Raw genomic sequence first — 22,894 nt, forward strand, 5'->3', positions numbered from 1 at the left:
GATACGAGATTAAGATTCATGGAGGGGACCACACAAGGGGCACACGGCGGGCTCTGAGCATGAAGGATACACTGCGACACTTTGACCACCCCGCCGGTATAATTAATGGCGGGAGCTCGGGCGTCGTGAATGTGGTGTAAAAACCATCAGAAGAGGTTTCACTCACACTGGGGTTGTAGGCTGTCACGTGACCTGCAGCCTCCAGAGAGAGAGAGAGAGAGGGGGGGGGGGGGGGGGGGGGGCAGAGAGGGGAGAGAGAGAGAGAGAGGGGAGAGAGAGAAAGCAAGGAAAGACATCAGAACACCATGACATCAGTTTGGTATTAGAATGATATGATACAGTACGAATATGAAGGCTATATTCTATATTTTGACCCTGTGACAGGGCTTTGTGAGCGGAAGAATAGTTTCCATAAGGGCAGCAGTATGATGTAAGTAGAGAGGAGAAGGTCACAAGTTTAGTGGTAAGTGAAGGTTCACACACCGTAAATATGTTTGCTCTCAAGCCACGGTGTGATTTATAGCCAGATCAGTGGTGTGGCAGTGAGAGTGGATTTCTGAGACCGGTGGCAGTGTGGAGACGGTGATGGGAATGTGCCGGTTCAGCTCTGGGGTTTGTCTCTGCACCGAGGGGTTTGGAAGTGGACAGGATATCTGGAGCAGGATTTCCAGGTTTGCTTAAAGCCCCTTGCACACACACACACACACACACACACACTCACACATGCAAGCACCCACCCACGCACGCACGCACACACACAGCTTTGCCTAAAAAGAGCCACCCTGTCCCTCTGGCAGGACTTTAAATACTGGTGGCGATATCTCTAAGTTCCATGCAGGGTGTGCGGCGGACTAAGTCTCCCCGGGGCTGGGATGATGGCGTTTTAAATATGATATAATCCTACCTTTTCCTCCGTCACTCCCTTTGCTGGACCTTCCACAGGTAACACTCAAGGTCATGAAGGACGTTTCTGAGACTGTTGATCATTATAGGGTGGAGCTTGCTTTACAAGTACTTGATGTGCACACCTGCTATTTACACACAATATGCACTGCACACTGATATTTGATGCTGTAAATGTCCATTGTTGCATAGTGTTGAATGAATATTGACTCTATACGCCGGTAAAGTCGAACGTCAATGGAGACACCCAAACAAACTGATGATTTAGTGGCTCAAGGCTGAAGCTCTCTAAGCGAAGGGAACCTCCAGCTCAGTGAAAGCCCTTGGGGAGTCTTGGAAATACACATTCAGGACGTGACATGCCCAGGAGCTCTATGAGAGCTGGGTTGGTGTGCGATCAGCCTAGCAATGACCACCACAGCCTCGCGGGCAGTCACACCGCTGAATGTGGTCATGGTCAGAGAGCATGACAGGGAAAAAGCTGAGTAGGATGCTAGGCCTACATGTCCTCTCTTACCTGCTTTCATTTAACCTTTACTTATTTCCAGGTCAGTGTCATTGGGTTTAAACAACAACAACAACAACAACAACAACATGTATGCTGTACAAAAGAGACCTGGTTCCTAACGGACCACCCACTTTCCTCACAGACATACCCCACCTCTCTGTGTCTACACATTTTGATTTAAGGGAACAGACTCAGAATTAAGCCAAGGATTTAATACAACTAATAATTGCCTTCATAGAGTAAGAAATCAATAGAGATAGACATATCACTCCATAATTCTCGGGAAGCGAGTCTTAGCTTCGATACAACTCCCATTCATATTTGTAGTAATCCATTTGGGGCTCTGTGTTGATAAACTCACAGCAAACTCCCTCTGAATTCTTGTCAGGATCAGTGGAAGCTCGGGATAAGTGACTTTTGACCTGCCACATTCTCTATGCTGCTCAGAGAAAAGGCTTTCTCTTTAACCCAGTGTCAGCAGCTCGGTCAGTCAAGGAGAGACAGGGGGGGGGGGGCGGGGATTATGGGTAATAAGGTGTGTGCCGTGGTTTGCTCGCTCATGTCTGACCTGGCCGGCTCTAAGCTGAATATTGAAGGCTGGGATCAGCCCGGACGCGTGGCCAAAGGTCCCAGAGACCACGAGGTTGTAGAGAGAGAGAGAGAGAGAAAGAGAGAGACACCCTGGGGGTCACTGCACTCGTATCAGTGTGCTGCACACAGCTCTTGACCTGTATCCATGGTGATACTCTCCAGACCCCAGGCAGTGGTGGGGGCTGGGAAACCCAATAGAGGGGGTGGAGGTGTGTGTGCGTGCGTGTGTGTGTGTGTGTGTGTGTGTGTGTGTGTGTGTGTGTGTGTGTGTGTGTGTGTTGCTCCTGCTCTTCCCAAAATAGACAGCCTACCTCTTTCATCTCTTGGCATGACAGCTCTGATAACATTCTTCTAACATCCCCCACCCACCACCTCCTGCTTACTGCTTCTTGCCCCTGCTCTCTACACAAGCCCTCATGTTTAAAACTATCTATGGAAGACACACTTGAAGGGCTTTGACCCATTAGATACTGTTTGAGAAAATCCAGAAGCAGGCCCTCACCTGTCTGCAAATAGGACAAAATGCTCCTTCTTGACTTGCTCTAGTAGCATTAGTCATTACAAGGAAGAACCCTTTTCATTTTTGAGTGAGAGTGTTATCGTCGTTTTACCTACAGCATATTTTACATTGGTTGTGCACAGAAACCTATTCACAAAAGAATTCCCTCTTAGATGTTTTATGCCAAATTGTTCTCTCTAAAATCTTCTCTCATCGCAACTGCTCACTGGTCACAGATCTGCAGCTGCACGCTTGCAAGTTTCATGTCCATACAGCTTGTGGTGGCGATAGCATTTAAAATGCCTTTTTTCTGGGCTTAGTTTTGTGGCTTTGAGAAACCATTTACTCTGTGGGCTCTGTGGGCTCCATCCAGGAACAGATTTATGTAATTGAACCAGGCAGCCAATTTCCAGGTGTTGTGGTGACAATGGCCACATGGACCACCAGCCAGTGCCCCCCACCACACGGTCATCGCGCGCGCACACACACACACACACACACACACACACACACACACACACACACACACACACACACACACACACACACACACACACACACACACACACACACACACAGACACATCGTTATTGTTCCCCTTGGCATTGGTATAAGCTGCTCAGCAGATGGACACTAATCTAGGGCATGATTGCACAGGGCACTGCAGCTTGTAACTCATACTTACCCAAGCAACTTGATCATCCACGGCAGAGGCAATAGAGTTTTCTATGAGTGGCCAGTGCAGTCCTCTTAATGTTCCCCCTCCATGTTGATGATCACCATATCATGCAAGCAGAAAGGGAAAGGAAAGCCCAATTTCACTTCCAACTCCAGGCACGTACCCCAAACTGAGGTATCGACAGTGTTTACTCGAGGAAGTGACATTTGCAACTTTATTTAATTCAGTGAGTTACTGGCTATTGGTTTGACCTTTTCAGGCATGACTATGAGGGCCAACAGGCCTCTGAGACTTGGTCTATCTCTTCGCTTTATTGGTGTTCAATAAACTCACAGGCACTATTGATGATGTCATTTTGTGTTATATGAAATTAATTGACTGAGAGGGAGAAAATGTGAGGAGGGGCAATTTTCCACAGAGGATATTTATAGAATATCAAATGAAATTGATGAAAATGCAGCGGCGGTTTGTGGTGCTTCTCAAACATTGAACATTTAACACACTCTAGATTTGTTTCGTCACGGGGACATAGATAGACCTATCTACAGTTGGTGGCAGGCTCCCGCCCCGGTGCTATCAGTGCTGTGTGACAGTGACTGATGCCTCATGGGTCTGTCGCCGTGTGCCTGCTGAAGACTCTGAGGATCTATGCCACCGCATTTGGGGAACATTTCACTGGATATAGCCTAATCTGCTCCATGGAAGATGTGACTGATAGAGAATGAGAAAGGGAGGATGGAGAAGAAGAGAGGGCTTTGGAGTGAGAGAGAGAGAGAGAGAGAGAGAGAGAGAGAGACAGAGAGACAGAGAGTAGCAGTGATTATTCACTGTGACATAGCAGGAGGGCAGATCGGCCCCACTTGTAATCTGAAGATAATAGCCAAGCAGCTCCTGCACTCCCCTGGACAAATCCACCCTTCACTTTCTCTGCTTGTGTTTTTGCCATACTTTTGGAAAACACTGTGGTTTGAAGAGAACATGCATTTTGTAGCATTTTTGTAGGTTATGATAGTCCTTGAGAGTCCTTACTCTTTGTGTGAGACAATGGTATGTATCAGAGGTTTAAGAACCATCCTGTTGCTGTTTCAAATTTAGAGTAGGAAGTCAGAGGAATTATGGGTTGATGAAGAGGTTTGTTTACATGCGTCGGCATGAGACGGAAGGTGTTTTATTTCTCTGATTAAATGAATATGGTTAGGTGATGGAAGTGAATCACGTTTGTTTTGGCATGCAAGGGAATGCAGGGCTGAAATGAAATATCGGGTTCATGAACAAAATATGAATCAATCAGCGGTGTCATAGATTTTCTCTGTCGAGTGGGAGTGCAGAGCAGATTGAATTTCTCTTCATAATTTAGTTTTATTCACGGTAAATCAAAAGATTGAACATTTGTCTGTTTACTCATCACAACTTTCACAATCAACATTCTCTGACCCAGCAGATGTTTGAATATATGGTATCTTTGATTCTAGAGTGACAGTTGTACAGAGCAGTGAAGGTGCTTCAATCTGTTATTCATCGCACTGCTGTACTGCAATGCTTAGAGGACAGTGAGTGAATCTCAGAGATATGACATTAAATGCCATCTGTGTTTGTTTACATACTGTATGACCATGTTCAATAAGATGTCATAATCATCCTTAAAGCACAATAATCCATTTTGAATGATCTTAGGTAGCAGGGATGTGTCAAGCATTGTGCAGATTTTACATATGCGTATATACAAAAACACAGTATTTGTGTAAACCCCAGCACACATACACTGACCCAGACATGGATTTTACCTTAGGCTTATAATTGTCCAATTAATTAAGTATAGGCTATGAAGAAATGCTGAATTGTGATGCATTGCCTCAATCCATCATTTCTGAAATGGAAATCCCCAAGAAGAAATTAAATCAAGTCTCAGTCGACAAATGGGGGAACAAAGCCACAGAAATGAAGACGTTGTGCCTCAGTGACATTTTTCACTTTTGGGAATGAATGCTTAAGGGAAGAAATTTTGTTCAAAGCTGTCAGCTGTGCTTGCAAAAAAATATGACAATTCAATTCTTCATGAAACAACCTAAAGATACAGGTGACACCACGCACTAAAGGCCACCTATTGCTTTATACTGCATGTGTCATTTTCTTAGCTGAGTGATTATCAGAGATGAAGACAACGCACAATATACAATATGGCAGCAGCAGATATTTGACCATGCTACAGTATATAGTAGTTTACTGTTCATACAGTCAGCATTTCTAATGGAGGTTATCATGCAGTGAATAGGAAACTACTGTATGTCTGGACTTCAATCATACAGTACACCCTGCCCACATGCACACGTGCACACACGCACACGCGCGCACGCACACACACACACACACACACACACACACACACACACACAGCTGTAGGCTTTCATTTGAGATCACAAGTGGAAATGAAAACATATTCCCTTAGCGCCTTTTTACATTTTCTTTACCTATGTGATATTGGGAAAAAGCAGGTTGAGATGCAGTAAAAATGTAGTGTGTGTGTGTGTGTGTGTGTGTGTGTGTGTGTGTGGAGACTGCACATCCCCACAATGCTTCTGTAATGTCGGGTGCCCAGAGGGTGCAATAACTGTTTATTACTGCAACCCTGCCCCCCCTCTATCTCTATGATCCATCCCACCCTCTATTTCATGCTAAATGTTATTGAAAACAGCCAGCCCAACCATAGATCACACCTGAGCTGCATACTACCTGCTATCTGTTCACATTTACTCCCTGGTAAGATCTGTATGCAGCTAAGATCCTCTTGCAATCTAATATCGGATTAGGAGAAATTGTTTGAACAAGATCTCATTTGTCTTTATAGCCCATGTTGCCTTGAAGCAAGTCTTTTTTCATCCATTTTAGAGGGGTAATGGAGGGGAAATAAATAGGAAATAGAATGAAAGTTTGGCTTGAGAGTGCTAATACAGGCAGGGGATATGAGTTTGAGAGCCGTTGCCTTTATTGTTAGCTGTGAGGGGGAGTTTAGAAGACAAATCTGCCAGGGTCTCAAAAAGGTACATAAAATTGAGGAAAGATGTTTGAAGAAAGCTGTATGCAAAGAGACAGGTACTGTATGCATTCTGATGGTGGTGGCAGTTCATGGGTGACTGTGTGACAGAACTCAGTGAGGGACCTGTCACCCCTGTCACACCCTGTGGAGTGGCTAAAGAAACCCACTGTGACAACATGGCTGGAATTGAATGGTAATGTGGCAAAGGCTGTATTGACAGGATACATCACAAGTGCCTGTCTCTGTTTTGTTTTTCACCCCATCTTACTGCTGAATACAAGCAACATTTCCTATTCATTTACCTGTACCTTGTAGTGCCCATACAATAAGCCTGCAATGAAGTGGAGGTTATGAGGTGTGTGTGTGTGTGTGTGTGTGTGTGTGTGCATTCATTCATGTGTGTGTGTGTGTGTGTGTGTTTTTGTGTGTGCATGCGTGCATTTGTGCAATTGTTTTTGTGTGTATATTTATATGATGAGTATGCTTGTGTGTGTGTGTGTGTGTGTGTGTGTGTGTGTGTGTGTGTGTGTGAACTGGCGGGCAGCACCAGCTGATGGGGCAGATGGCTGGTGTCGGTCGTGGGGGTAAGGTGTTTGATGAGTGGAAATGGCTGAGTTTAATTACTTGTCAAGTGAGTTGCCTGGGCAATAGCTAAAGGGGACTCATATGTCCTGTGTGCCTGAGGGCTTGCCTCACTAGTCAGGCCAGGCTGGGCCAGCCAGCCAGCACAGCTGTAGTTCACAGCTCACTAGCCAGGGACTGACATTCAGCCTAACACCCCTATTTGTTGATCAAGTGATGATGTATGGAGATGACCGTTACCAAATCCAGTTACTAACACCTCTTACATAGACGTACTCCACCTACGTTTTATCAGATATACAGTGCTTTTGGAAGGTATTCAGACCAATTCACTTTTTCCACATTTTGTTGTGTTGACAAAGCGAAAACACTATTTTTTTTTTAAATTTCAGTAAATGTATTAAAATTGAAATACAGAAATACCTCATGTACTGTATTGAATACTGAAATTTCTAAAAAACAGTTTTCGCTTTGTCATTCTGGGGTATTGTGTGTGGATTGATGGCAAATTCTTTTCATTTAATCCATTTTAAATTGAGTCTATAACACAACAAAATGTGGAAAAAGTGTAGGGTGTAGTGTCTGAAAAAAAAAAAAAGTGTCGTGTCTGAATGCTTTTCGAAGGCATTGTATGTTTTGACAGGCATCAGATTATACTGTATAATAGGTTCTCGGAGGCCAATTACACTGACTTCCTTTTGATCATGTCAGGTCTTGGTTCAGCGTGCTGTAATGTATGTTAAAGAACATTGACCTGTATAATAACATGTCGCGCTAACGTTCCGTCAATGTTCCGGTCCCTGTTCTCCCTCTGCAGTATGCGCCGGCACAGAGAACAAGCTGAGCACCCTGTCGGATCTGGAGCAGCAGTACCGCACCCTGCGCAAATACTACGACAACTGTGAGGTGGTGATGGGGAACCTGGAGATCACCAGCATCGACCGCAGCCGAGACCTCTCTTTCCTCAAAGTAAGCACTGATAAATCCTCTTCTAACTTGATTTATTTCCCTAATGTATTTATGAAACATACTGTACTGCACCTCCATATATTCCATGTGCAGATATTTCATACAGTACAGTAGATACTGTCGCACAATAACTTTGTAATAATGATACTGTGTCCATGTCTCTTGTATGCTAAAAGTAACTGATAAGTTCAGTATTCCATGAACTTTGCAAGGTGACTATGAGTTTCCATATGACCTTGCTGAACCTATTCACATCATATTCTATCAGATATGCTCTAGGCAATCAACAGAGAGATTAGACCCTGCATCCTCAATGAGTTTAGCCCTAATCACGGCCCTCTCCTTCTGCTCTTCAGCTGAGTACCAGCCACTGTGATTGTCTCCATGTTCTCTGTAGACTGGTGTGAGGCATCATGGGATGTGGAATGTTTAATCACTCTTATTCAACGCAATCCATATCCTCTTTGATTAAAGGCCCATCAACGATAACTGGACTGAGATTCAGAATATATGTTAATGAGAGTGCTGAGAGGGTAGTTTGAGGTAGAGAGAGATGAACAGAACAATACATATGTATAGAGGAGATGTGTGTAGTTTGTAGAACCATGTCTATAATCTATCAGACCTGGGGTGGAGGATGGGATCGCTGACATGAACACATGCACACACACACACGCCCGCACGGACGCATGAACGTGCACGTGCACACACACACACGCACACACACGTGCACACACACACACATACACACACACACACACACACACACACACACACACACACACGCACACACGCACACACACACACACACACACACTCCCACGTCAGGTTCTGTGACAGCCCCCACCCTCTAAGGCCCAGAGAAATAATGACGGGGTAATGAGAGGTCAGGGGAAAGCCAGAGAGCGGGTGTACAGGAATTACTGGAGGAAGGAAAAACAGCCTGGCATTCTGTGTGTTCAGCTGCTACCGCTGACCTCTGCTGCCCTACCGCTCAAGCACATCACCCAAGGCATGCTCCCTGCTCTAATACCACCAACCACCTCCAATTGATTTCATTCCATTTGGGGGAAGCTGGGCCGCAAACTGTATTAAAGGGTGTATTGCAGTGGGGTGTGTGTGGTCGGTCTGTAAGCGCTCTAGGAAATAGTCTATGGGATGGAATGGAATGAAATCCATTTTCATGTTACAGTACATGTAGCACTGTCTCGCCTGCGCTCATGTGGGTGGAGCAGCAGTAGCAAAAAGAGCCGTGTTCATGACAAAGTGCCATCATGTGTGTTGAAAAATCGAGCCTTGAAAGTAGCACTTGGATTTCAGCCACACCCTCCTAAGTGTCACTGTCAGCGCCCCCGACAGCACCTGTGTTTGCGCTCAGACTGTTTTTTACATTAAATTATAGCCCTGGGTATCTTTTATTTACTGATATTTGGAGTGAAATCTGCTCATCAACATCCTTACAGTACAGTATATCTGTGTGTTATGAAGTTCTATCAGTAAGGTGGACTGTGGAGGGATGGTATTGTTTGTATGTTATTGTTGTTGGTTTTGTTTATTTGTCCTCTTTTCCCCAAACCACGGTATTTGTCAAGTTTAGTTACCGTAGTAAAAGCTAACAGAGGGTTATAGCCTACTGTATGTCTTTCCAGAGCTTTAGAGGGAGGCCATGTTATGTAAAAAGCAGCGTGGCACAGGAGAACAGACCAGGGTGCAGGAAAACAACACAGAGGCATTTAAACCCTCTATGTTCCACTAAACAATACTGATAACTATATCGTCTTACCCCCCGCGACGAAAAACAAAACACCTAAAGTGCATGCAGAGTAGAGTGATGTAGAGTGCAGTGTTACCATTGCCCCCCTGCCGTGGTAATAGACCCACAGGGACACCGGGTAAGGGTGGAGGCAGTGCTGCTTGAAGTATGATTATAGCTCAGCTCTGCAGAAGCAGGTTCTACCAGGCCAGAACAATCATCTGCTGCAGCTAGCAACCTATACAACTCTCCAAGGGATGAACAACAGGGTAGCCTACAGTAGCTGACAGAGGGTTGTTGGCCCTGAGTTACAAGACTCTAGACAAGGCCCTTTACTGCCTTACATGACCACCTAGGCTGCTCGTTTACAAAATGGCTCCCCGTGGCGACATGTGTGCCAGGTCCTCCAGATTCTTAAAGACTCACAATTAATGAGGGTTAATTGAACATGCTAATGGGGAACACAGGGTGCCAAACAGCTAGGGAGCAGGCCAAGGTACGGTGTGTATTTTTGGGAAGATTATTATTTTTTTAAAAACACATTAATAACATGCTTCCCTGGGGCTTCTGCGTCAGAGGAGGAAAACTTCACCTTGAGGTGGAGGAGAGGGAGGAGGGGGGAGAAACAAGCTAGCTAGCAGCTTCCTGGCTGTCTCATGGGTGATTGAAACTGATGCTTCTGCTCTGCCTTCCTTTTAAAGATAGCCAAAGATTGATGGCTGCCTCCCAAAGCCCAGAACAGCTTTAGCAGTAAATTGAGTCCATCTTCTAAACTGCCTCTACGGCTGATGAATCAAGTCCCCCCGATGTGATTAATAACTGTAATTCTGCCCCAAAGTATTTTTTTGTACATGTCTATTGAATCTGAATTATTTGTGAATGTATGTTTGCACACACATTTATGAAATCTTGCATCCTGTGTGCACTGAATTTGTTGTTGTACACATACAGTAATAAGGACAGGTTATACCCATCATTCTACATTTTAGCATAACACATTTCCATTCCTTATGGTTTAATCAGTCTTATGAATATGGCATTAAGGAGAAATACATCAGAGAAGGCTTCCACCATTCTCTGATGTCATGTCTAACCCATGTCTGGATGTATGACCCTACAACTTTCCTTTTCCTGTCCTCCCTTCGCTAGCCCACCAACGCTATAGATTGACTTCTGCATAGCACCAGTGCATGATGTACTGTAGCAATGAACCTTTAGTATAGACAATCTTCCTTTCATAGAAAGAGATAGTTTAGCCCGCAATCAGTCCCCTGCTTGGGTCATGTGTGGTCCCTGTAGTGTTTAATGGACTGATATGGTGTTAATTATACAGTACTGCTATCATTTCTAAACGGAAACTGTAAATATTTCCATTAGGCTTCACATCATTAGCTTAACGATTAGAGACTGGAGAGAGGCAGAGGTGGGGGTCTGATTACAAATATTTGTGGCTGTTGTGTTGCCATGGCATTATGGTCAAGTACAAGTACAAGTCTTTTCCCTCTCTTACTCTGTCCGTTTCTCTCTCTCCTTCCCTATATTCCCCTCTCCTGCTCTGTCTTTCATCAGGTCTATCACTCTCATTCTCTCCCCCCTTCCATGCCTCCGCTCTCTCTTTTTGTCTACAGACTGAAGTGGTTGGTGTTGGAGAACAGGGGCTGTGGTGTCACTATGGCCTTTGATGGCTCTGATGTGGAGTGATCACTTAACCCACTGTGTGTAGATAACTCTGAGCTTTCGCAATGATGTCTACCAGATGGAAACACACCAGTGTCATGCTACAGATCATCTGACAGTTTAAGTCACTGCAGGATGGGGGGCATTAACCTTAAGCTTTGCAACTGGAGCCTAGGTACAGTCAGAGGGCAAGTTTCCAGTTAACCAGGATCTCATACCTGCTTTCCTGCCATAAGTCACAGGCAAGTCAAATTAAAACATGAGCAATAAAACATTAAAACTCCATTTCGGAGGTATATTTATATAGAACCAAATTGAACAGAATGAGCTGGGCCAATTTAGGCACCGCCTCAAGTTACAGTCCCACTGAGTCCTCCTGGCTCCCGATGCTCCAGAGGACAGGAGGGCACCGAGGGGTTAATGAGTCTGGAGAGTACAGAGGAGCGGAGCTGACATTTAAGGTGTTCAGTCCCCAGTCAGGATAGAAAGAGTTAGGAGAAGAGTTGTCGGGACAGCACTGCGTCATTCCTCCATTCCTCGGAGATGGCGTTTTATTTTTGACGGACGTATTTGGCCCCCAGGCTGAGTTGGTGTGCTGGGTTAGATGCTCTGTTAGATGAGTGCAGATTACTGGGCCCTGGTTCTCAGCACCCTTCAATATTAATGAAGACTGATGAAGTGTTTGGGAGCCCCTGTCTTTGAGGCCTGGCTAGATTGGATTGACAATTGCAATTAATGTGCTCTCAAGTTCATTTCCATCACTTTAATTTGACATGAATGAGGACAGTGAGAGAGACCACCGTGTGAAAAGTGTGTGTGTGTGTGTGTGTGTGTGTGAGTGAGAGAGAGAGAGAGAGAGAGAGAGAGAGGGCAGAGAAGAGAGCAGAGATGGTCTGAGGATATGAGGGGTACGAAGGAGAGAAATAGTGAAACTGGGAGGTAGAGCAAAAGAGAGAGGGACTCAAATAAGCTAGAGGGACAAGAACAATCCTTTGTAGGCTCTTCCCAATCAGTGCTGTTTATCTTTCTTTTTCATTTTTGTCACATCTTTATTTGTGTTTTGTTACTGTCTGTCTTGTTCTCACTGCATGGAGGTCAGGAATATGACATACAAAAATCCTGGTTCATGAAATGACTCATTGTAGTTGTTCTATGTGCACCTGCCACCTCGACTCAGTGGGGACGTGCCTCAGCCTAGACAGTGTTTGTCCAATCTCATTTCCCCCCATGTGTGGACCCCACAGCCCCCGCCACACCAGCAACATCCATCACATGGATACCAGACATACAGTATCTGTGGTGGCTGTGTTAGGCACAGTTAGAGAGGCTTAGCTGAGGGATGCCACCTCCTGAAGATTGATTCTCCCTGTCCCTTTCAGGGAAACATTACTTCAGGAGGCAGTGGGTGGTAGTAGGCGGTAGATGGGATTGCGTGTGTGTGTGTGTGTGTGTGTGTGTGTGTGTGTGTGTGTGTGTGTGTGTGTGTGTGTGTGTGTGTGTGTCAAAGGTGAAGTAATTGACAAGAAATGTGACAGAAGATAACTTGCTCTTTGCCATGGTGACAGTCGCTTAAACCCTACTCCCCGGAATGATTATTTTGAGAGTGGTGGGGTGTATGTGTGTGTGCCTGTGTGTGTGTGTGTGTGTGTGTTTGAAATCTTGCACAGTGTAGGAGAACGGTTTAAACCTGTTTACAGGCTGACTGACAGATACATTTTCTCTCTGCCCCGGCTGCTTCCTCTTCGGCAGGCCATCTCTGCTCCTGTCTGTCTGAGCCGCTGGGACAGATCGAGTGGGGAAATGAAAGAAGAGCTTCCAATTGCTTCCTCTTCCTCTGCCTGATTTACTCGTTAGACTGTGGTGGTTGTTCTGGAGCAAGCCCAGTGACGTCTCCATGTCTGTCTCCCTCCCTCTCTCTCTACCCACTGGTTTCCATCAAACCCATGGCAGTTCTGGCCTCCAGCCACCAGGGGGCGGTGAGCACCACTAGGGCTTGAAAAAGCTGACATGGTGAGTCACGGTATTGACGGGTGGCCATTGTTGTGGACGGGGCTTCTGTCGATAGCTCCTGTTGTTGACATGTCTGGCCTCAGTCGTAGGTGTCAGAAAGATGCATGGCCCTGAGTCCTAGCCCGGTCGGCTGGGACACCACGTCTTCTCCCTGCACCAGCTAATGATGTTACAAGCTTTGATTGACACCTTCATTAAAGAGCGATCCATCATGCGGCTGGCTACCTCCCCACCGGCTTGGGTACTAAGGCAGAATTCCAGAGAGTTTTGGCAACAACACTGCCACGGCATGTATAAGCACTTAGAAGAGGGGGACACTCTGTTTACCCTTGTTTTGTATACCTTTCAGATGTGACGACTGCTATGAATTAGATTTAACTTTGCTCTCTCCAAATGCTCAAAGTGCATTATGCTTGCTCACCTCTTCCACAACCTACAGTATGTATACATTAGAACCCACCTTAATTGTGTTAAGAGGTGTATTGCACTGGGCGCTGAAAATGCACATAGGCAGATAGCTCCTACACACGTGTTAACTATTACATTGTTGGGACTAAATGGGCAAAAGCAAGACACCACATGATACTAGATGACTTGAGCCTCCAGTTCATTCATTCGGTCACTGTAACATCCCGTCCTGTGCATTCGTGTTGTTTGTCTTTGTTTTTGTTATTCATTTATTTCCTGTTTTACTCACGTTTTTAATTTCTGTCACCCTGTTATCTGCCCTTGTGTGTTTTCCTGCTTGTGTGATTGTCTGCCCCGCCCCGATTGATTTCACCTGTTCCTCCCCATCATTCCCTGTGTATGTAGTCTGTGTGTTTCTCTGTCTCGTTGCCAGTTTGTTTATTGTGCCTCTGTGTCAATACGTCCCAGCAATCTCCCTAGTGTCTACTCTTCATGGTTTTTGATCTTCATGTTTTTTGACTTCACCTTTTTGCCTTCTCCCTGTTGGACTATCTGCCTTGATTTGACTACCTGTGTACCGTACTCTGTTTTGCCTCCCCCTTTCTGGATAGACGCTACCTATTGACTGCCGAACCTTTTGCTAGTAAAAACTATTCTTTTGGATTAAGCCTGTCTCCTGAGTCGTGCTATTGAGTCCTCTGTCTGAGTACTCATTATTTCAGTCACCACTGTATCCAGCTGTGGCCTTATGCAAGGTCCATATCTAGACCTCATTGGCAGACCTCAAGGTCATGGCAGCTGTATCAGTGAGCTTTGTGTTGTGTGTGGCTTTCATGTAATTCAATGTGTCTCTTTCATTGTGCCCTTTTTCCTGGTCTTAGTTTACGAATTACAGTAGATTCATACATGTTTAGTATAGATGGTCCCAGCGAGAATCAAACCCACAACCTTAGCCTTGTTAGCGCTGTGCTCTTTCAACTGAGCCACAGAGGTAAACAACAAATAAATCTTCTAAGTATTGCAAAAATTATGAAAATGAATTCCTCATTGGTATTGATACTGCCCTTCTCACGTGGTATAAACAGAAAATGATTGTTGAACTCAAATGAAGAGGTGGTACTGTAGGAGGGTCATTCTAATCAAGGTTGTGAAGCAGGTCCCCCCACTCCTTGCCCTCTGTGTCCAAAGTGCGCAGGCATTCCATTGTAACATTCCCAGCCCACCTCCATTCCACAGCTCTCAGACCAGGGAGGAGTTCTGGGACATTGAGTTCTTTGCATCATATCAGTGGGCTTAGGCCACCTACATGATGCACTGAGGACAGGTGACCTGAGTCACATGTACAGAATTCAAGTCAACTGGACTGTGTTTCATATGTTAACGTTGTCTTTCCTTGCATTTATAACACAGACACATGCAGCATATCATCATTCCACTCCAAACCCATGCTTAATAGTCTCTCTGAGCCAAATGAAGTGAGTGAGAGAGACATGCACATACACACACAGAGACACATTCACACTCAGAGAGGGACGAGTGGCACTGCTTATCACAGAAGAACACCGGCTCGTGAATAAAAGGCTGTGGGGAGAGCCGATCAAACTGAACACAATGGCCCGCCCTGCTCTGCACTTACCCCCAGTCTCTCAGTGCCATATCTCACTCCCCCAACACGGACAAAAGGTGAACGATAGGGAAGGAGAAGTTTCACAGGCAAATTGAAATCAATTTCAACAAAAGCTGCCTCGGCCCAGGCCTTTCAGGGATGATCTGTGTCAGGCTAAAGGCTTGACTACAATAGCTGAATGCCCCGGCCATGCTCTTCATTAGCCAGCCGCACTGTGATAACAGGACTGTGTCAGAACAGACACCAGATACTCTCTCCTCCTCTTTATTCTCTCCGTTTATGCATTCACTCTGGGAGGAGACTTACCTCGGAGACGTGATGAAGGAGCATGAGCTTCTGGAGGCCCGGAGTCTTTTGTGTTTGTGTGTGTGTGTGTGTGTGTGGCATGTCTTGGACTTGTTTGTGTGTCTGTTTCTAGGACTGTAGACGGACAGAGCGAGCGTAGGGGTCTTTGTCTTCCGAGCGCGTCTCTGTCCAGTGGCCTTTCCTCGTTGTGGCAGCTTAATGGTGCGTACCTGATTTATCGACCATGTCCTCAATGGAATCTGGAAATGGATCTGGATCCAGTCATGACCCACTCTCAGAGTCAAGGACTGAGTCTATCTCTCTGTCTCGGTCTCTGTCTCTGTGTGTCTCTCTCTCTGTCTCAGTGTTTCTCTCCTTGTGTTTGTCCACTTATTTTCTCTCACACATAATTATCTCTCTCTCTCACCTTTGTTACTTACATTGTGAGGGCCACAGCATTTGAATTGGAATTCACGCTATTTGAATGCAACTTTGCTCATTGCAACCTCAAAGACCAGATGAGGCCCAGAGGGAAGCTATGAAGGACAAAATACATAAACATTGGAAATGAAGAATAATTTTGCGGTGGAGGGAGGGAGGGCCTAACAGCTGGGACACGGGGCATAATTTGATAGGAATGCTCGTTCACCACATCTAGAATGCTTGGCCAGGCTGCAGGGATGTGATTGCGGTTGCCAACGGTGACGGAGGATCCATCTTGTTTTGGTGTGTGTGTGTGTGTGTGTGTGTGTGTGTGTGTGTGTGTGTGCATTTGCTCAGTAGACTGCGGCCTCTGACGCTCCTCTGTTTTTATTACTGTGGGTTCCTTGAGGGTGCATGAATGGTCTTCAGGCTGCCTGGCTGTAATTATGATTGGTGGGATCCAGTGTCTCAGTATGACCTTGGTTTAAAGAAAAGAGGCAACAGAGGGGGATGCTTTTGTCTTGTCTCAGATGGGAGATGGGGTGAGAAAAAAAAAAAAGGTTACTCCCAGGAAACGTTTACATTGAACACAACAGCTTGCATTGAGGCTCATGTGCGTTTTGCGGTTGTAGTTCCTCGGGTTGAGAAGGATGGGCTTATTATATGTTACACTACCCAGAATACCTTGCAAACCCCTCGCCAGCATCCTTTGTGTTTTCTTGTCCCCTCAGTGTTTTTCGCCCCCTCCTCTCCCCTCTCCTCCCTCAGCTCCTTGCTCCCCCTCTCACGAGCTAACTAGTCACTGTTTGAATAAAAACTCATTAGGATTACATAGCCATTTAGCTAAGTGACATTGTGTGTAATTGTACCATCCATCAATTCCTGTGTAATAACACACTCGGAGGAGCTAAATGTTGATTAGCCCTCGGCCAATTTCACTTGTGGCTGAAAATAATGACTGGGGAAAGCGCTGTGGGCTAAAGTGAGATTGCCCTCCGAAGGAGCGGTCAAAGGCGATGACCCATGGAGGCCAAATTAACTTCAGGAACTAACACATTGTCACTAAACTCGGAGGGCTGAGGAGTCACCAAGACATTATCTGACAGACCCCCATCCTCCCCTACGCCCATCATCTCTCTCTTTCTCTCTTGGTGATCTCTCTCTCCCTCTATCTTACTCTCTCTAGCTCTCCCTCTCTTGTCTTATTTTTAGTTTTTCTATCCTTTCAACGTTCTATTGTAATTCTCCCTGTGTTTACCCCCCCCCCCCCCCCCCTCCTTTTTCTCTCCCCCTCATTCGTTTCTAATTTCTTCCTCTGGGTTAATATGACTGAACTTGGTTGTGAGCGCTGTGATTGTGTTTTGTTATTGCTTAATAAAGACAACGAGGGCAGCGCTCATTCCCCGTTCTCTCCCTGGCCCCCTTTCCTTCATTGCGACCCCCTGAAATCCAATCGCCTGGCTGTAATTACCAATGGAACCAGGGATGGGAGCAGTCATTAATCAAGGCAACCAAAGCATGGGGATTGTCCTGCTCAGCGGCCCAAACCCAGACTTGTATTTGAGTATTAAAAATACTTTATACGCACCCCCCCCCCCTTTTTTTTTGCCTGCTTTTACCACTCCTTGCATAGTACATTGACAGTACCCGGAGGTGTTTGATAACTGGATCTCAACAGTGGCAGAATCAATCTGCCTCCCCTGCTCCCATTTCCTCAGTTCTATCCTCATGTTCTTATTCATCCACCAGTTTCCTCATGTTTCTCTTTTAATCCTTTCAATTCAGCCATTGATTTTGTTCTCTGGTCTTTTTTTTAAGAATCTACCTCTGTCCTCTTGCCTGGCCTCTATCAAAGCAGGCTCTTATAATGACTTACTTATTTAACATGTGTGCCTTTTGTATTGGCCCCAGAACACACTGTGTGGCTGGTAGCCTCTTTGATTTGTGGGTAGGGGCGTGACTCGTTAAGCTTACGGGGTAATGAATGGGGTTTATAATTGAGATGGAAAATGCAGCCGACCCTCTTGACTCCGTTGACGAACATTCTCTGTTATTCGTCTCTCCGCCATGCAGAAGTAACACGCTACATCGTCTGTGAAAAGTTTAAACGGTACGTCTCCTTTGAAAAACAGACTTTCTGGAGACAATAGCCACCCGGGGGCTGGGGGGAAGATGAAGAGCTTTTTCAAAGCTCGCCTTTTCTTTCTCTGAGTAGATGAGACAGAGTAATTTAATTGCTCATCAGCTAATGATACTGTTTTATAGTGTTAATATCCCTCACCCTGACAGGTTAATAGATAAGAGTAGACGGCTTTCACCCAGTGGAGGGAGGGAGGAAGAGAGAGAGCGAGAGAGAGAGAGAGAGAAACATAAAGAAAGAGACAGAGAGACTCTTAGTGTAATTACAGCTCTTTACCAGCCGTACTGTCACATCCTCATAATTTCATAAATAGACTGATGGCTGATTATTACCAATGGCTGATAATTACATACATTTTTCTTTTGTTTAAAACATGAATATTTGTGAATAGAAAATGACTCTGCCTCTTTTTCTCTTTTATTCAAAATGGGTTAAATTCCATAGAGAGTGTGAGAGAAAGCATGAGAGAGAGAGAGAGAGAGAACTGGTTGTTTTTGTCCCAGTCAGTGCAGTGTGCGCGGGAGGGAGGTTAGAAAGAGAGAGAGAGAGAGAGACCGACTGTAGGCTGTAAATGGGGACGAGTCACCTCGTCAGTCTGACAGCGCTGCAACCTTTAGAAGATTTGATGATAATGCATGGGAGCCGGGTGGTGGACATGAAGCTGATATTTACTGCCTGGCCTGGAGTGCTTTTCTCAGCACACACTGTAAATCCAGCCCAGGGGACAGTAAGGCCCCCGTGTTAAACTCTAATGCTCTACACCGGCTCACATCACAGGGGCCTTATAGGAGCCCTCCGGGACTCATCAAAGACCCCTGTAATGCCTGGCGATTACACCATGCCTATCAAAGCCACCAACAGTCAGGGCGGGACTCACTCAAACACCTCCAGAGGCCATGCGCTGCTAATGTTTATGCAGCAGAATGACCACCACACACACACACACGCACGCACGCACGCACATACACTCACCAGTTGATTCAGACTATTCAGTTGGACTGCATAGGGATATGTGAAGAATGATCAGTTTTACAATGTGCTGCATACATGGGAAATATTTCAGTATCAGATTATTTTGAGGTCACTGAAGGTCACTGATTTTACATGTTGAAATCTGTAAATATTGGTATGTTTTCCCAAAATAGGCTACTTTACATTTTGTCTCCCCAGTCATTGCAAGTGAATCATGTGGTAAAACGATACTTAGTTTGCACTGACAATCAAATCATTTGAAAGATTCTGCCGAGGAACCTCGCCATCCTAATGAAACATGTTTGTTCGCGTGAGAAGCTGATGGGTTGCTTGCCAAAGTACATTCCTCGGGCTCTGTGCCACACTGCTGTTGCTTGTGTCTACTTTGCATCAGGCCAGCCAACTGGGTCAGGGATCTGATTTCGCCAGTCCCCCTGGTGACATATAGCTCTTTCTCCTACATAGTCTCCATCTTTCTCCTCCTCCATAAGTGGGACTCATAGATAATTCTGTTATGAAACTAGCCCAAGTCCCCCCCCCCCCCATTGGATGTAAGATGAGCCAGTGACTTCAACCTCACTTTAACATCACTTTAACCAACGCCTGCACTTCAGCCCCTTCAGCCCCTTCAGCCCCTTCAACCCTCCTGCACTACTGCCTCGTCTCAGTCACTTGCCTTTGTGGCTCTAGTGTCCTCCAGGCCGTGACATGCGGGGGGGGGGGGGGAGATAAATCCAGACAGGGAGCCGACCAGTGTGCTGCCCTCCCAAATTTATAGAGCAGGGAGGCTCATCAACCTTTATTAGCTAATAATGCTGTTACGGCCATTAAGCATGGCCTGGCTCCCCTTGAGGTAGCCCAACAACCTGTGATGGTAACAGAGGCTAAAGGTGCAGCCCGACTGTAGCTCAGCATGATCTGACGGCCCGCGTGAACGTGCCACCAGAGGAACGGGATTCTAATTAGCTAGTGCAACTACATGCCGTGCACTCAAGAGTCGGTCTTTACGACTTCAACAAATATCCACAGTGTGTTTTCCGCTCCCTATATCCAAATCTAAAGCCAATGTATCCCAATAAATGAGATGCTGGATGTACTATAGGAAAGGCCTGCAGGTGCTGTGAGATTGCCATGGTGAAATATGCAGTAAGGAGCGGGGGGGAGTGGGGTTTCTGGACACTGCCCTTCAGCTGGATGTATTGTTTTTTTGTTTTTTTCTGTTTGTTATGCACGGAGAGAAGCGGACGGGATGATACATGTCAAGGAAATTCACAGCAGCACAAATATACTCACGGCTCACACTGAGAGACTGCTCCTTCCTACCATTTGTCAACCACGAACAGTTGATGACATTGAACTGAAGGCAATTAAATGTATTTATTCATTTGTATTATTTATTCATTATTATATTGTTGTTGTTGTTTTATTCTGCAGTAGAATATGTGTTGCACTGTGTGCTTGTTCGAGAGCAAATGGTAGAAGACAAACTGTAAATCATGATAGATAGCACATTATAAGCACAGGGATGGCTTGCTCTGATACAGCGGCCTCAGATCAACTCTACTGAGGGTTGAGGGGAATGAAGCTGGTTCATTTTGGAGCAATCAACGTAACAAGTTTAAATGAAAAGAACAAGAAAGAATGTAGTGATGTCACCTTGATTATGTAGATTTCTTTATAGAAATGGAGAGGGAAACGAGTCAGGTTTTCAGCGGGGGTCATTGGCAATATACTTTTTCTCGGAAGTGTGGTATTATACAGTACAGTACATTATTATGAGAACTAGATGACAAGCTAGGAGGGGGCAGGGATTGCCTCACGGCTGGATTTTCATTTGGATATGTTCTTTGAAGGACAGGTCACCATTTTGCCAGTCACGCAAACCTGTTCAGTAAGATGCCGTGTATAAGACACCACAATTGCATAACTTGTCTCAATTGTTAATCAGATTAGTGGTCAGTTCATTCAAATAGTAAGCTTCTTTGTTTATCATCATTGGTATTTATTAAGTATTATCTACATAGTGCATTCAGACTGGCATCATCTACAAAGAGACCTCCTGAGAGTGGTGGACAATGCTCTCTCTCAGTCTTTTGTCTCAGGGACAGTCACAGACAAAATCTCTTCCATCGTTTCTTGAGTGGATTTATTAGAGGCGATATTACAGTTGATATCTACAGGGAAAATCCATTCAGACACAATCAGTGATAAGTGACTCTCCAATTACGGCTTTATGTTCCACCAACACAGAGTCTCACCCTTGGGCCTGCAGTCATCTCTGATGTAACACAACCTTGCAATGTCGTTGAAAGTCAACAATGATTAGGTTTTTGACAGCTGCAACAATGGTGTTATCAGATGATAGGGTGAATAACATTAACACAGAAGACACTGAGATCTGAAAAAAAAAACACACAATTTCCTTTCAATGTTACTCCATTTAGCTCTGACCTTCAACCTCCTCCAAGAGGAACTTCTGCACAGTAGCCTAACATGACCACATGAACACGTCCATTTTAGTTCAGAGTGATCAGATCATCAGCAGTAGCCAGCCATCTTTTCTCCTTTTCCTCCTCTGAGTGGTTTCAACAGGGCTGTGTTCCCTAGAGGAGGGGTTGAGGCCTGATTAACAATTAGACCGCCATGGGCTACTTTGAGGTAGAGCTGCACCCATCCCGTAGTGTTTGGAGAGGTGATTATGGTCAGATTAAGACTTGCTGCTCAAAGTGCGGCATAATTGAATAATTGCTGTTCACCCAAACGATCCCTCTGCGAATGGTCTCCTCATCAGATGTGTGCAATATTAACCATGACACAGGCATAACCAGTCCAGTAATTAATGCACTGAATCAATTACAAGTTACTCCATTTGGAGAATTCCTTCAGGAGTCTACTCATTATGAGGCTACTGATGGAGTCCTGGTCCCACATGGAGAGCAAAGAGTGCAACCCTCCCCTCCCCTCCCTTCCCTCCCCGCTCTTCCCTTCTTCTCATCCTATTAACATACCACATTTTGAATATGGAGCAGGTTGTGACATTATTGCCTTTCTAAATTGCAATTGAGTGTGTATTACATACTGTCAACGTTATTATGTCTTAGAGTAATCATATTCACCGTCTCCTCGGCTGCGCTTAGTCTTTTTGAAGCAACGCTTGGCCTCCTGCTGTGGGGCACAACCTGAAACCACTAGAAACTCACTTACCTAAACCTCAAGGAATGCAGAGTAACGGGAGAAATATTCCTCTCGTCATCCTACGAATGGTTTTGATATCATACAGCACAGTGAGTGCACCCCTATTCATTTCCCCTCTGAGGTGGAAAGTCAGCTTTGATGACAGAGGGTTTTCAGCTCAATTTGGAAGCTGTCAGCGAGGTAAATGGGGAAAAGGTGCAGATAGGGGAGGACAGACTGACTGCGGTGTGTGAGAGGAGCAGAGCCACACGGATCTACTCTTAGAAACATTCAGGGGAAAAAACAGCACAGGTACAAGGTCGGCTTTTAACATTGGTCTTTTTTTATCATTCCATTACTTGTCAATGTCTGACATTAAACGTCATGGATTTCAGCCACATGGACGATCCAGATGCATGCATAAACTAAACGTAAGCATCTGGTGGACAGGAAAAGGCAAAGGAACAGCCAATGTTGTGCCCCTGGCCAGGGCAAGTCTCATGTATTACTGTCCTTTTGTGATGATGTCATTTCCTGGGATTTTCGCCAAGGAAAGCAAAACTCCTTTTGTGTAAATCTAGGGTTTGGGATGAAATCCACATGGAAAAGATCAAATGCATCACAGAGAGAGAACCCTGCTTACCATTCCAGAGCTACTTG

General features: G+C 45.3%; 1 protein-coding gene across 5 annotated transcripts in view; it reads left to right on the forward strand.

Annotated features, from left to right (window-relative positions):
• Nucleotides 1–22,894, forward strand: part of erbb4b (erb-b2 receptor tyrosine kinase 4b) — a 193,040-nt gene that overhangs the window by 81,595 nt on the left and 88,551 nt on the right. For all 5 annotated transcript variants that reach the window (XR_014554531.1, XM_083681567.1, XM_083681568.1 and 2 more), the window contains exon 2: nucleotides 7,614–7,765. Coding sequence is in view for 4 of the 5 variants with exons in the window: in XM_083681567.1 (XP_083537693.1) it covers nucleotides 7,614–7,765 (152 nt within the window). In the remaining variant the exon portion in view is untranslated. The remainder of the gene's footprint in view (nucleotides 1–7,613; nucleotides 7,766–22,894) is intronic.

Source organism: Argentina silus, assembly GCF_951799395.1.
Source record: "Argentina silus genome assembly, chromosome: 12".
In the NCBI taxonomy this organism is placed as follows: Eukaryota; Metazoa; Chordata; class Actinopteri; order Argentiniformes; family Argentinidae; genus Argentina; species Argentina silus.